Source organism: Balearica regulorum, chromosome 2, assembly GCF_011004875.1.
Source record: "Balearica regulorum gibbericeps isolate bBalReg1 chromosome 2, bBalReg1.pri, whole genome shotgun sequence".
NCBI lineage: Eukaryota > Metazoa > Chordata > Aves > Gruiformes > Gruidae > Balearica > Balearica regulorum.
In genome coordinates this window covers 120035511-120051775 of record NC_046185.1, presented here as the reverse complement: position 1 = coordinate 120051775, position 16265 = coordinate 120035511, and the positions used below count along the sequence as shown (strand labels likewise).

The 16265-nt window shown below is 35.9% G+C and overlaps 1 protein-coding gene across 4 annotated transcripts in view; it reads right to left on the bottom strand.

The window, feature by feature from the left end:
• The window catches only part of LARS2 (leucyl-tRNA synthetase 2, mitochondrial), an 89346-nt gene that overhangs the window by 56945 nt on the left and 16136 nt on the right, over positions 1-16265 (bottom strand). For all 4 annotated transcript variants that reach the window (XM_075745603.1, XM_075745604.1, XM_075745606.1 and 1 more), the window contains 3 exons: positions 13493-13553; positions 5611-5700; positions 1291-1434 (listed from right to left, as the gene is read on the bottom strand). In XM_075745603.1, coding sequence (XP_075601718.1) covers positions 1291-1434; positions 5611-5700; positions 13493-13553 — 295 coding nt within the window. The remainder of the gene's footprint in view (positions 1-1290; positions 1435-5610; positions 5701-13492; positions 13554-16265) is intronic.

Sequence of the window (16265 nt, the reverse complement as noted above, 5' to 3'; positions counted from 1 at the left end):
AGATAAGTAAACATTGATTTGGTGCAAGCATGGACATAGCCCAAAAAGACCAGTAATCATTTCCTACAGCCTCTATAAGGACAATAGACAAAAGATAGATCAGTAAAGGTAGAAACTCTAGTGAAGCTCCAGCCTCAAATTGAGGGAAACAGTGAGTTGGGGCAGACGCTGAAACATCACAAAGATGATTGTGAAATCTGGTGATAAGATCACCAAGAAAAACTCGGAACGTTGTCATCATTTTGTGATTGTGCAGACATGCTTCTTTTTTCCTTCAGCTATAGCAAATGTTCACTTCTTACTGCCAGAACAGGCAGCATGATCAGAAAACATGTATTTCAAGTATCCTCCCTGTGTATGAGGAATCAAAGCATTAGGCAGGATATCTAAGGGATTTCTCTTTATTCTGAATGGACCTAGAGTGAGATCTGGATTTCTTCTCCCTGGATGATGGTGGAAATTTGGTCTCTTGAATCTGAGGCTCAGATCAAGGTCAAAGGTGAATTTTTAATATTTTCTTGAGAATAACTTTCTTAATCTGTATTTGAAGTCTCAATACACAGAACACTTGGATGGAATAAAAACTTCACCCAGACAAAACAGGAAGTTGCTACTTTTATCTCAGAGAGCATAAAGCCAAAAAATCTTGTTGAATAATTCCTAGGTGTGGAAGCTATGCTGTCCCATCACAATCAAAATTTGAACTCACAACAAAGAAGGATGTTTAAATAACTTGAAAATATTTTTTAGATTACAGATAATCAAACAGAGCAGAGTATGAAGTATAACAGAAGGTCCAGATAATCTTCAATAAAGAGCGGTTAATCATAAAGAACTATGGTTCAGACACATGTGGAATTGAACACTAGGTGAGAGGCTGTACTCCATTGCTTATACCACGCCCATAAGTCCAACGGGTTGACTAGGCAAACAAGTTTATAGTTCAAAAGATTGCATGGCTGTACACTCAAAACATGCAGAAAAGCATTTAATGGTAAACATGGGATGACAATGTGTGAATGCAGAATTTATTCATTCACCTCTAACTTACGCTTTTTGATTTCTTCAAAACTTAATTCCACACCAATTACTTGGAATTCTTAAAGATGTAAACAGAAAGACTTCAGGAATTTTTATATACACACATACACAGGGATAGATCACACATTATAGAAATATATATTACACAAGCATACATATAGAAAAGACCACATTGGGCTTGATGAATATTTCTGAATGAAGTCACCTCTTAAAGTGTCACCATAATTTCCAAAAACTGTATTCTCATACCTTTGCATAAGCAGTAGTTTTGATAAACCACTGTTTGAGGTATTTCTGTTCCACTTTTGCTCCTGAACGCCATGAGCAACCATTGTTATCCACCTGTTCATTAGCTAGAACAGTCTGATCCACTGGATCCCAATTAACCAACGCCTAAAAAAAGTTGCAGGAAGAAAAAAATATTTTCAGCAGCTATTTCAAAACCAGAATCTTACTTTTCAGACACCAAAAAAATTATCTGGAAACATTCCTTGGGCCCCTGAGTTTTCTACATTTGTATAACATCCATCTGAATCAGCGACATGGACTCAACTGAAGATGTTTTAAATATTCATCTTTTCAGAGCTCAAAAAACCCAAGAGCAGTTGGCAGCATTTACCTTGATTGGTCATGTTAGCAGGATAGGCTGACACTTGAATATTAAATAGGTAAGTGTTGCAATTGACTATACCGCAGACTACACAGTCTGATATTTAAAAGCTGTCCACTGCTAATCCAACAGCATTGAGTCAGACTGAGGGGGATGAATAACCAAGGATCTCCAACTTGAGAGGAGAGAATCACAAAGTATTATTATAGTGGTCAACTTAATTTTAAGTGAAAGAGTTGATATTTTTCTGCACATAACTTCTGCCAGCTATGTGAACTACTTTTGGAATCATCTTTCCTTATCAATACAAATACATTAAAGAAAATTTAAAGTGAAATAAATGTTGCTGTTCAACTCTACAAATCTTGTTTTTTGAGGGCTAACTGAAATACCAGACATAACATACTGGGGAGGGAGCAAAAATCAAACTCACCCTCCCCGCCCCCGCAGTGTTGAACAATTTAGCTGATCATTTATCATAAAGGATCTGAGACCACAAAATAACCCTAATAGTCATTCCAGTACTGGTATTCAATGCTAGACATTAACTTGAAAAAATTAACAGAAAGAAAAATAAAAATAAAATAAAATAATCAAAGCAATAGTGTCATTCATTATTTTGAGTGTTATTTAGTATTTGAGCTAAATCAAAGTTAAATCAGCCTGACTGAAAAACAGTAGCTCCAGCTTCATAGCGTTCTAATACACAAAACGTGATTTGAAAATTTGAAATGCATTCTTTGGGAATGGGGAGGACTTAGTAGCTCAGTCTAAAAGCTAATCACTGTCCTCATATTACTCACTTTAAATTTTATCTATCACTGATCACCTTCTGAAATGCCCCAGTTTCCAAACAACTGACATTGCTTAATTTTAAATATGCTACATATTCTTAGAAATAGTAAATATCACAATCATTTTTCAAACCTTATAGTGAGGACAGCAGAAAGACAGATGCATAGATCCTCTTCCTTAGGAGTACCATTGTTATCAGTGTGTGGTATATGTGTGTGTGTGCACATGCACGCTTCTGCCTATAAAGTTTGATTACCTACATTGATTTATACAAAATTTATTATAATGAAATGAACGAAAGTCATTCTTTGATAAAAACTCACTTTCAAATGAAGCTTGCATGAATTCGGTATGTCACTGGAATTTAAACTTTTTACAGTTTGCCTACCTTTTATCTGTTACCTACCAATAACAACACACTGGTTTTTATAAAAGGCTTCTGAAAATTCTTTCGGAAATTAAAAGCAAATGATATATTCCACTACTACAGATCTATTTTCTAGATTTTCAGAACACACAACTTCTTCAGTAATGATACAACACGTTATGAAGTTGGCTGTGAAGTAATGATCTTCTAATTTATAAGGTCTGAAAAACCCCACTCACCACTACAAAGTTAAAATAACAGTTAAAGAGAGATAAATCAGATAATATTAAGAAGTAATAAAATGTCAGTTGCATAAAGCAGTATTAGCATATGCTTGTATTAAATTGGCTATGACTCAAAGTTGAAAAAAAATACTGTTTCTGTTTTGATGATACTGGATCAAATGAATGACAAAAATTTTAGAAGGTAACTGAACTGATCTATGTGAGTGTAATTATTTAGCATAGTATATTGTCATGATTCATAACAGGCAGATTTATCTAAATAAATCATGCAAAACAAAGCAAATACGCATTTAAGACATCCGGAGCTGAAAGGTCTTGTCTGTGAACTTTTAGAGTTGCATTTTGTTCCTTCCATCTCTCACAGCCTTTTGACTAATATCCAGAACCTGGATATTAAATTAAATCCTGAGTTTCTACTTTTACCTCACACAGACAACTTCTTGACAATGACAGCCTTGGAAACTATGGCCCCAGGAAGCTGCTAAGTGTCATCTACACAAAGAGAGCACAGTGCAAAAGTGTATAGAGACCACAAATTATTTAGATCTCATTACATTGATGTAGACCATATGCTTTTAAGATAGGATTTCTCTCATCTAACTTCACGTATCTATAGCGTAAGTATCTATCTCCAGGTTTGGTGCCTATGGTTCTGCCAGTCTACAGAGACCTAACCAAAATAATCAGTATAGTCCAGGCAGAAACTAATCTCAACCTAAATAAGACACCCACATCTGGCCAGGTCAATAACCTCTACAGTGCATTGACTAGATCAGTATTGCAGGAAAAAGAGACAGGATTTTTCTATGGTGAATAAAGATGCCCTCTATGGATGCTGCAGCACCCAGACAGACACTGTTAATTCTAATTCCAGCTCCTGGACATACTGAATCTGTGTCTCCCTACCAGGGTAATTTCTGGCCAGACACACATACTCCTGCAACAGAGCATTAATTAGACTAACACTCTACTCGCCACAGTAAGGCTATGAATTATCTCCTCATACCCTAAATGAAATTGTAAGACAGGAGACTTCAAACTGTGCAAAAGTACTGCCTAACATACATAGCAGGTAGGTTGAAGACATGGGATAAATATATGCTTTAGGTCCATATGACTGTTTGAAGGGACCCAGGGTTACGGGCTATCTCTGCCATCTGTTTCCTGCCAAGAAGCAACTGGTTTATATCCACCAGAGATTACATCCCCTACAGGTTGACAGATGCTGATTTAAGTCCTCAAACTGATCCTTTTAAGAGGGAAGCAGATCCGATCACTGGTACCCAAACACCTCCAGGATCCCACAGTACTGGGAGCCTGCATGCAAATTTGTTTTGTATATCATCACTGCTTCTAACAAAGCAGCAAGCCTTGTGCTTTTCAGAAGCACCTGGGATCACTCATCAAACAAACAAATTTACAGATAAAAATAAGTTTGTTATGGCAAAGTTAGGGGGTTCATTTTTTTTATTACAAACACAGAAAATAATTACAGAAAAAAACCAACCCGCCCAAACACCTCCCCCTCTCCCCCCTCCAACCCCAGCATTTTAGGACGTATCAAATATTGAATCTTTTTGCTGGTTGTCATTTAAGATCTCTGAATACGTCTTGCCTAAGGAAATAGAAGTAGCTCAGTAACACCCTGCCATTCCAAATGCTACCTTTCACCATCAACCTCTTCCTCTGGATTCAGAGAATAATTAGAGTACATCCCTAATTATACCCTATAGGGTTTCCTGGTTTCTATAGAATATACATGAAATGTCAAAGCATATTTAAGAAATCTTAGTTTCCATTTTAAGTTAAAAACATTCACTAAATTGCAGCTTTGTTTAGGTGCAGCTGTTCAGGTATTTTGGAACTGCGTTGCCTTGGCTATACAGTTCTTTGGAATGCTCATTTAGCATCTTTGTTTCACCTCCTGCTTAAGAAGTTAGCTGAACCCTTCCCTTTTCAGATAGCCTGGTATGTATTATTTACAAAATATTATAAGGTCAATCTTTTTCTTTATGTACTCTAAAAGAAAAAACAGTTGTGATAATATTTTAGAGATCACAAATAAGGTCCAAGAATTGGATGATTAGGCACAGAATCTCCAACTATCCTATCCAATCTTATCAGTTCTGAGACAGCATCACAGTAATGTTGTACAGTTAATCTCGCTGCTGAAGAGACTCCTTATGATCACATTATCTTATATGTTTTCATGACAGGGAAGTTAAGACCTAGAAAATTCTATATTAAAGCCACAAAATAAACTAATAGTAGCTATATTCTGATCCTGCACTTCAATGTAAATCACTGACAAGAAATATTTCTCATTAACTTGCTGCCGTAACCTATTCATGTTACTTAGTTACATATAAATTTAGTTATATAAAAAATTCAGTTAGATGTAAAATTAATTATAATTTGCTATGATTTAAAACCCATAGAGCACAATCCACTTAAGGAATGTGAATGGATGATCCAGCAATGTGCCAGTGACACAACTGAGTGACTTCAGTTAGTGCACCTGCAAAGTATTAAAGGTCAGAGTTTGTACCTACCTCTTTTTGATACACTATCCCAGCTTCAAAAAGCTTAAGAAAGAGATATTGTGTCCATTTGTAGTACTCTGGCAAGCAAGTGGTTATTTCCTGTAGAAATAAAATAAATACAAATTCCTGAAACCATTCTTAGTATTTTCTTACAGTGTTTTAACTTAAACAATTAACTCAGGAGTATACAATATATGTCACAGAGAAAACATGAATGCATTTTTGGGTAATGCTTCTAATGAGCAGTATTCACCTGTACACAAAACCAGAGAACATGGGCTTTGTGTGGGTTTGACGACCAAAGCAAATTTTCCTGTTAACACAGAATAAAAGAACCCTGTAAGATTAATGTTGATAGACATGAGAGCACAAGAGAAATAGAAATGACCGCAGCCGCCTGACCAAAGAACCAGCAAAACCAGAAAAAAGTAGAACTGTGCTAAAGAAGTCATCTTAGCCACGTTGCCTTTTCCTCTGTTGCTCAGCAATGAAAAGCAGGAACAGAAGCAGTTCGGAGGCAGCTGCGAGGTGGCTGCCAAGAAGCAAGAAGCCTGGAGGAACCTACAGCTGAAGCAGTTGATGGGGTAGCAGAACAGCACTGAGGAACCAAGGCTGTTGACAGAGCGTGTGGGACAGACAGGAAGGAATATGGGGTAAGACTCGAAACTTGAAGATAAAAGATCTGCAAAGGATATCTTGCAATCAAAGGTCAAACAAGGGACCATTTTAAAAGACAAGCCAGCTCAAGGCAGAAGAATGCTCTGGGTTAACATGTGGAGAAAAAGACAGAGTTGTGAAAGAAGTCATAAATGAGCGGGGTTGTTAAGAGGGAGATACAGACAGATAAAAATAAAAGACAACATAAAAAGAAGGAATGGGAGTTAAGAGAACAGAAGGTAACACTAAAATGGATAGCTTTTTTTAAACTTGCAAACATTTTATAAGTTTTTAGTGAACTCTAATAATTAAAACCCAACCTACTTATCACCTGCTTACAAATTTCTGTATTTTAAATGTTTCTTCTTAAAAAAAAAACAAACTGCATTTGAAATAAACATCTCAATATGTAAAGATGACTACAGGATGACATGATTACAGACTCCCAGTTTTGTCTGCATACAGTGTTTTACAGGCACAGTAGATACACATGCACTTTCACCAACACATTTTAAAGTTTGGCCAAAGTGAAAACAACTGTGTAACTCAGTATTTAAGCTCTGATTACATCATAAATATGTAACAATAAACAGATCACATTTCCCTCCTCAACAGCTTTCCTGTTTAACTTGCACTTGTTTAAAGAAGAAACATTTCCACAAATTTTCTGTTTGACCACATTTGTACTTATTGAAGTGGAAGACGACTCCTACGCTGAACTTCAAATCAACAAGAACTTCTCTTGCTTTTCAGAGTTACAGGGTTGACAGCAAGCCACTGTTAAAATTTATTCCGTTTGCAAATAGTTATCAACCACCTGAAATAGCTCCAAATGTGAAATGTCTTTCACCCAGGCTTTCCTATCATCTAAGCTTCCCAATACACACGACATCAGCAGTATCATCTGCTACTCAAATGACATCTGAAACACTCTACCATAAAAATTTTCTTTTTCTACAACTTTATATTCCAGTGCTGAAACATTGCTTTGAACAATTAATATGACCTTTGAATAGATATGCCTCAAAAGTGTGCATAAGAGGCTTTCAAGACCAGAAAGAGACATTTAATGGCAAGTTTTCAGCACAGCATGTGAAGACGTAGTCATGAAAAACAGTCGCTTGATTAAAGCCCTGTGCTCTGCACTGAAAAAAAAACACTTGACAGAAGTCTGATTTCCATCTCTCCAACTAAACACTATGTGTTTAATCATTTTAATTTTTTTCCCCCTGCTTCTCCACACAGGGGAGTGGTTCTGTCAGAGCGGTGCCACTACAGGCAACAGAGCTTCCTCACTCTAATACCAGAGACACAAAAGATGAGACACGATCCCTTTTGGTACAATATGAGATTATGTGAGCAACAGGCAAACAGGTAAGACAACTGAAGTGAGTTGTCAAATAAAAATAGTAAAATGGACTGAGATTTGTCCTTTTTGTCCTGAATGGCAGATGTGTGTTAACTGAAAACAAAAAAAAAAAAAAAAAAGAGATGACGTTTCTCAGTCTAAACAGGCATGTTTAGGGCACAGTACAAGCTAACTCATGGGAACAGATTCTCATGTCCATGCACTCTCACAAGTTGTAAATTGACATTTTTTAGAAAGAAATGCAGCAGACTTATCACTGAAGCAAATTTGTTGTGCGGTCACTGAGCTGCAAAAAGATCACTCAAGCTCATTTAACTTTATAACCATGAAGGTTTGAAGTAACATTGGAAGTTAAGGAAGAAAGAGAAATTACATCACCACCAAGTGAAACGAGCTGCTGATGACAAGCCAGCAACCTCTTGTCAATCTCAAAATGTGTTTTGGAATTTTCCTACCATTTAGTACATTAAGACTTATGGTGAAAAATAATTTTCCATGTATGTCAGTTACTGATCTTGATTAAATAAATAATGCCTGGTAAAAAGTTTCCACTAGGCTGCTATCATGCTTAAATTAAGGTGAATGTTGATGTTTCTATTTATACATTATAAGCATGGCAAAGATTTGCAGTGCATTAACAGAACTGACTTAACTCAGAAATACAGAAAAGGGTTTATAAAAGGGTTTGCAAAATAACACAGTGGAGCCTTTCCACCCTGCCAGAAACCGTAACTTTCTGTTTCTCATTTGTGAGGTGAGTGCTAGCATAACAGCATACATACAGAACCCACATCACAAAACAGTTCAGTGAATATATATAAACAGGATATTAGCATATTTTCTGCCAGGAAAGCATATTAGCATATTTTCTCCCTTTTCACAAATATGAAATGCTGCTCAGCTGTCCACTGCATGTGCTCTTTGGCGCTCTGTGATAGATTTAGTGATAACACATCACCCCAGCATTTCAGAAGGTACGATGAAAAGGGACGGACAGCATCTCCCTCTTTTCCCCCAATCATCTTCCCTTTTCCTTTTGTCAGCTTGCTGGTTAAAAAGAGCATCTGATACTGGCACCAAAACGCATCTTTATCATTGGTTACTGTTACTGCTTCTTATTCCTACAGGAATGACATTCATGAAAACAATTCATTAAAACAATTAAAACAAACCACCTTTAAAAGTGGTCTACTTTTAAAAATAGCAGATATTGCCAAGGTATATATATCCTTACCAAAAACTACCTTGCTAAATCCCTTTATCGGCAGCACAACAATCTGTTCCTAACAAATAGCATGATGGAGGGGGTAGTATCTTATTTAATTTTGTAAATAAATTCTCCGTTACAGACTAAATAGCGGTATTACAATTTAGATTTGACAGCAGTGCAACTTGGGAAGCAAACAGTTCATGTTGAAGTTAAAGGGCTGTGCATTATTAAAAAATCTGACAAAAAAACTCCAGCTAACAAAAATAGGGGAAAACCAACAGTAAAGAATCCTAGACAAACAAAAAAAACCCCCAAACTGGATGGAAGATTTTTGTCATTAATACAAGGAAAACTAAATTTTCAAATGCCTTGTTTTATAATTCATCAGTTGATCTAAATCTGATACATTTACAACTTTCTATTATGTAGCTGTGAACCTAAAACTGGGTTTTGTTTGTTTTTTAAGGTTACATCTTCAAGCTACTTTCATGGCTATTTTTTAAAATAAAAGTAACATTTACAGGCTGCATAAAAGTGTTTATTTGTTGTAAGATCCACCAGACTTTGTGAATAACATATAACTAGATTAGAGAGAAGTAATTTCCTAGTTTATTACCAATAATTTCATTTCTAGCACAGTCTTATGCTATCCTGAAGACAGCCATGTTGCACTTGGTACTTATTAAAAAGGTGATAAGGAGAAAAAGTCTGAATGGATTTTTTCAAAATCTATTTGGGAAGATTAAACAGTCTTTAATCTATTATTTACCTCTTTTGGTATTAAAGGGCATGTACCACCTCTCTGGAAGTATAATTATTTGATTTTCAGAGGTTTAGAGCTAGACCAAACTATATTTCTAAATTCATTTGAATATTTGTATTTCAAAGACCCTTAGTTTCATGCTTTACAAGCTACAAATACAAACACCATGCAGTGCCTACATTTTAGAGCACTAATACCTTTCCTGCAAAAAAGCAGCCTTGTATCAACGGTTTCCTTTTTTATTTAATTACAAGTAGGGTGACTGATTATCAGTGATATGTGGATAAAAAGAAAATGTAATAGGTAATGCTCTATCTACTGTTACAGTTTTATGCATGCTCAGGCAGTGCACAAGAATGACAACTACAAAACTAAACAGAAAAATATCTGCACAAATAAAATCTACCAAAGATTTCATCTTTTTTAATGTACAGAGAAGAAGGGGAACATTACTCTTATGCAAAAAATTATGTCACTTGGCATGCATGAATTGAAAAGACTAAAAAATGTTGGCAGTATGAACTACCTTCTAGAAGAAAGCTACAGATTGATAATACAGTGGTGAACCGATGGCTTACTGGGAATAAGCATTCAGTCTCACGGCAGTCCTGAGTAAAAGAAAGGAAAAATGTTATACGCTCCTCATCCCTTGTTGCTGATGATATGAATCTTTGAAAATTATATTGCCTAATTCTCCTGAAAAATCATGTTTAAAAGAAGTGGCAGGCAGTTTGCTATGCTGTCTGGGATGGTATTTTGGAGAAATCTGATCACCAGGAATGCCCAAATTATTGTTATCTTAAAACCAAAACATAACCACAATGTCTTTTATTTTCCAGGTGTTTTTAATGTCTCTCACAGACATTTCTTCTATCCACAAACTGCAGCTTTTTAACACTGGATTTGACAAACATAAATGTTCAGAATAGAAATGTTCTCTCTCATTATTTTTTTAAAATCTCTCCCCCAAAATCACACCATTTTGAAAGTGATTTAAAAATATAACATTTATTACTTGAGGCACTTAAAATACCTACATGTTTCAAGGAAAAAAAAAATCAGATCACTACCAGTATTCAAAACTACTCTAAAGCAAAGTTCTTACAGAGCTATTTTATGGATTTAATTATATTTTTAGTTTGCTTACATTTTCTGTTTAGGAGAATAATTTTCAAGTGTCTTTGCAACCTGACTTTCTGAAATAATCTAATTAGCTTTTAATAATGCCTTATTTGTGGTGCCTTACTGGTTAAGTAATTTCACTGACTGCTACAACATAAAAATACTTTTGCATTTTGATTTGTAAGACAGAGAGAACAATGAGAAAAATCCAGATAAAAGGAAACTTCTAGTATGCCAGATGCACTAGCATTTGTTCATAGTAATTTTACCAAGCAATAAAACTACAACTAGTCTTCGTATTCCTGGACAGGACTTTAACACCAGACATGACTTTATAAGCAGTCAGCTTCTTCAGCGCAGCTACATGCACGAGGTATTCAAAATGTACTTTTTATTATTTTCCTACTTCCCCCCCCCCCCCCAACATTTGTAAAATGGTAAAATTTGCTGAAGTTTCCTTCACATTATCTAGGCATTTACCCCAAGGTGGTCACAGAGGACAGAGACAGTTAACATAAAAGGCGATTCACCGCAGGGAATAGGGATCTAAGGTAGGGGAATGGGTTCCCTCCAGCATGTATTTGCTAGGTACTATGCTCTAGCACAATGAGGGAGCACATTTAAGCAACACCAATGAAATTAAATTAAAAACAAACTCCTGTTTTGTACAACAGTCTCGGTTAATTAGACTAACCCATATAAAAAGTGTTTTTCTTGCATTTTTCATGAGTCACTAACATTAGCGGGTTGGTTTGCATTGTCACTGCACTGATTAGTGCCCTACAAGTACAGAATAATAATAAAAAAAATTCCTTACCTAAAAAAGCTCACTTTTAAGGTAAGTACCTGCACAGCACAGTGCATTGCTGTGCAAAGATGTTTGAGTTAGCCCAGAAGCCGTGCAGCTCAGGCAGTAAGATGCTCTGCCCAGCCTAATTAGCTTTGCAGAGAAGCTGGCTTTATCAGCCTGGAAAATACACTCTGCCACAGCTTAGCCATTCCACTTCCAGAGATAGTTCTTTCATGGCTAGCTCAAATAGCTGTGCATTTGGAGATCATGTAATACAGATATATTTCAGGCATCACACGTTTTTTGCAATGAATAAACATATCTATTTCTAATGGTTACCATTCAGGTCACTCTTACTCCAGTTAATAAGGCAGGTTTTCTAGGTAAAATAAAAATTAACTAATAAGTTAAGGAGCGAAAACTCCAAAATTCATTGTGTTTCAAGGAATAATTTTTAGCTGTTTTACAATCTTACTTTTCAAAACTACAAACTATGTGCTCCTAAATTATTTTAATTACACAACTGTTCAGATTAACTTAGCTGTACAGCATCAAAGCCCTTTCCACAAGTACTCAGAGACTTCTGAAAGTTCATTAACCAAAACATGGTTTGCTAGAAAAGTGAAAGTAAGCCTCAAAGAACAGGCACAGAGATGAGAAATTACTTTCCCCTGTACACTTATACTTTCTGCCATAGTTTTCAGTACTGCCAGTTCTCCATCTCTTCTTCGGAGTAGAAGGGTTAAACAAAAGTCCATATACAGAAGTGAATTTTCTCAATTTTCTTGAGAGGCATTCTGCAACATTCAACTCTGGTGTGTTCCATAATACAGCCTACACATACGACTTCACTGTTTTGAAGAATTGCTGTATTACACTTATAGAAAATCTCTGCAATACTAACAGTTTCAAATATAAGAAAATAATTGTCAAGAATGGGTGCAGTAAACCTTCCACAACAAACCTTTTATTTTCAGAGCAACTTTTTGGCTATAAAGAAAACAAAAATCCTACTGAAAAGGCTTATACTGAAAATCTTGCCATATATATGACATGATGAAATATGGTTTTTAGATGTAAGACATACAAATAAACAACTTCACCTTCAAGATTAAAGAAAACAGATGGCAAGTCTCAGACTGCCAGAAAACTAATCCTTTTCCTTTTCAGATCTACAATACTGTTATAAAAATCCAAGATTAGCATCTCCATCACTCTATTCAGAATCATATTAAGGTGATAAGCAATAGTTATTGCTGAGAATATAAAGGTAGTGACTGACTTTGATTCAATGGTAAATGCAGTCACCTTACAATTGCTTCAAAAATTAATTTCTTTTTTATCTTGAAAATGACATTAGCTTATGTCTGATCATGTTGGTAAAGTTTTTGAGGTGAACACCTATTCTCAAGCATTAGTGTTTTAAACAAAATTTCTATTTTCTAAAACAGTCATGACAGGAACACCTACAAAAATATAGACTTATGCTTCAAATTCAGAATAACATAACCAAACCACCATTTCAAATTACTAGCTTTAAACCCTAGAGTATATTATGAAAACATGCGCATAGAAAATGCACTTCTCAAAACATATATACCATAATACAAAGGCATGCTGCTTCATAAATATCTATTTAGACTATTGCCTAACTTCTAACACAGAAAATTGCTAATTTGAAAGAGCTGAAAAAGCAGAGAGAAAAATTGAAATGCAAAACTGAAATTGCTTTAAAGAAAAGATTCTCCTAAACCTTGAGATTATCAGATGATGTCAGTATGTCAAAAGTAAGAGAACTTTGATAAGAAGCTTGAGAGAAGCTCAATTTCCCACTTTTTTCAAGTGTAATTTTACAGTTTAATCATGTAAACTGGTCACTTCTGAAGACTTCTACATTGTCATAAATAAAATGGTGAAATCCATGTTTTTCAATGTTCCATCATACAATAAAACAGTATCCCTTAAAAAAGAAAATCTTACCCTTTCCCATGTAAAAGACAGACCTAGTGCATCAAACTGTTCCCTCATGTGTTGAATATTACTGCAAAATAAAAAATTTAAAAAAATTATTAACTTAAAAATATTTCTATCATGAGATCATATTTAAAATAAGGTGCTCATAAAGTTCTGAGAAATCAAAAGCACTAGTTAACCTCTAAATACTAACAGTGAAACTCAAGGAACTGTCAGAAATCTTAAATAATAATTTTAAAAGTCCCTAGTGTATTCTGGTTGAATTTCAATGGCTGTGTGTACAAGCGAATGATTTTTCTTCTCTTTATTTGAGTATAACTGAAAAGCAAATATGGCACTGCAGTTTGAGAAAAATGCTCCTCAAGCATCACTTCTCATTATTTTTAATTGTCTTTAGTGCAGTTGAGCCAAAGAGCACTCTGAAATCTTCACAATGCACTAGGATGTACTTCCACAATCAGCTTAATCCTGCTCTGTTCTGGCAATGCTATTCTGGCTGTATTTTGCTTTGGCTCTGGTGATGGTGTGGCTATAGGATGAGTTGAATCAGCTTACCCATACACCTGAAGACATGCCCTACAAAAAATTCTCCAACCCCCAACCCAGTTTTCTTGCTTCCCTCTGATCAACAGGCTGATCACCACCAATACCGTGCCACAAAAACAGCTGAGCCAACACAAAGGAGGTGGTGGAAACGTCTATCCTGAGGTGACAAGGAACCCCTAAACTTCTGGTGGCAGCACAGCCATAGATAAACTTAAGTCAACTGTGAAATTGTAGGGCTAGACCTACATCCCAGATGGGTTATATTCAAAATATAAAATAAGATACACCAGAATATACAGTGAGGCTTTAGTTTGAGAATGTACTAAATACAGTTTACTAAAATACAACTACACAGTTAACTAGTGACCCAGTATGAATTCATTTGCGTACTTTAAAATTGCTTAACATTTCCTATGGACTTTTAATTTTCTACTAAAATGCATTATGTCAGATCTATCATCTATCCTCCCAGAGCAGCTAATTTGACAGTCACGAAACCAAGCATTTATTCTGATCCAGAACAAATGTGCACTGCTGAATAACTGAGTAATGCAAGTATCCCATATTAACAGTTGCAGAGCCCCAGGTATACTAGCAAAGGCTTGCCAGCAGGGTTATATCAGTACGGGTGTACCAGAAAATCCTCTTATGGACTCACAGCTTCCACTGGGAGAAACCATACTTTCAGTAGTACGGCTTATATTAAAGTCCCACTCAAAATGAACAGTACCAATAAAAAAAATTTCAAATCTGGCTGTATTTTCACAAAGCTTCTGCCACTATGCTAACTCTTACTAACAAACATTTCTGCATGTTTTGTGTAAGTAACTCCACTTTCAATTTGTTTTATGTTTTTTTCCTAATTTTGAGAATATAAGAAGTAACAGTCAATTGGAGCTCATTTTAAATCACATCTTTAGAAAATTACAATGCTCCGAAATTTGGTTGTTCACTCCTGAACCAAGTAAGTTGAAATGCTTACAGTGTGTCCCCTTTTACGTGGGTGGTTGGCTCTGCTCCAGGGATGACTAAAACACATCAGGTTGCTATCACACCATCACAGCTTCACATTCAGCTAAGTCATCCCTGTTGCAGGTGGGAGAAACATTCAGGACAGGGACAGCAGAGAAAATGGGAGACGGCAATTACTTTGGTGGTCAGACTTTAAACTGCTGGTATGATGAACCAACTCCCTTCCTTAGCATAATCAGAAAAATTGGGTACGTAAATAATTTTCCTATTTGGTTGTTGCTATAATAATCAGTCCAACAATGATATCCTAACTTGTCTCAGTTTGTTGTTATAATATTATTATTTAACTCTTAAAAGTAGACAATCACTCTTTTCAATACTAAGGAAATTTTCAAAGCAAAATTTTCTTCTAGTATAAAACATCTTGTAACTAGGTGAACTGCTTTAAGTGTATGGAACAACATGCACCTATTTACAAGAAAAGAGAAAAATAGAAGAGCACAGAAAGTAGCAAAGAGAATCAGCTCAGGCTATGCCCTGCCACGTGCTTTATGATACGACCCAGACAAACAGCTTAGATGAGACGGGCTGAGCTGATACAGCACTTTGCTCACTGCTTTTTTGTGGAGCCAATTTCAACTCAGTCAGCTGGCAGAACGGCTTTCTTCTGAGTTCACAGGCTGAGTCAGTTCAACAAGATCTCCTACCAGTGCCTACAATAGGTGAGGAGGGACCACGTAGTGGAGAGGAGGGAGAACACTGACCCTTCTGTAGTCACAGGTACTTCATGTCAGCCTCCTTGTCTGAAAACTACAACCTTCACTTCGTTCTGCCTCATTTGTCATGTACTTAAGGATCACAGTACCCTCCATCTGGTGAAGGTTCCATCAAGATAAGAGTTAAAAATAAGGCACTCAGATAAAACAGATACATAAATTTCTTTTACAGTTGAGCTTCAGTAGACTTATGGAGGAAGTCAGAAATCACCGATTTACTGACCATGCTCCAATAAAACTGACAGCCCGCAGCACACTGCACAGTAATGTTTAAGACTCCTAAAAGAACAATACTAGGTTTTTGTGTCGTGATGCAACTGGTTCTCGGGCATATTCTCATCTAAACCACGCATGAAGGAAATTTTTAAAAATGAGCACTCAGAATTTGTGTGTAGTGCACTCGTGCATTCTCCCTAAGTGAAATCACTTGCCATCATATTTTAGCTGGAAAAGTATCGAGTATCTTAACATGGGACAAGAAGCAC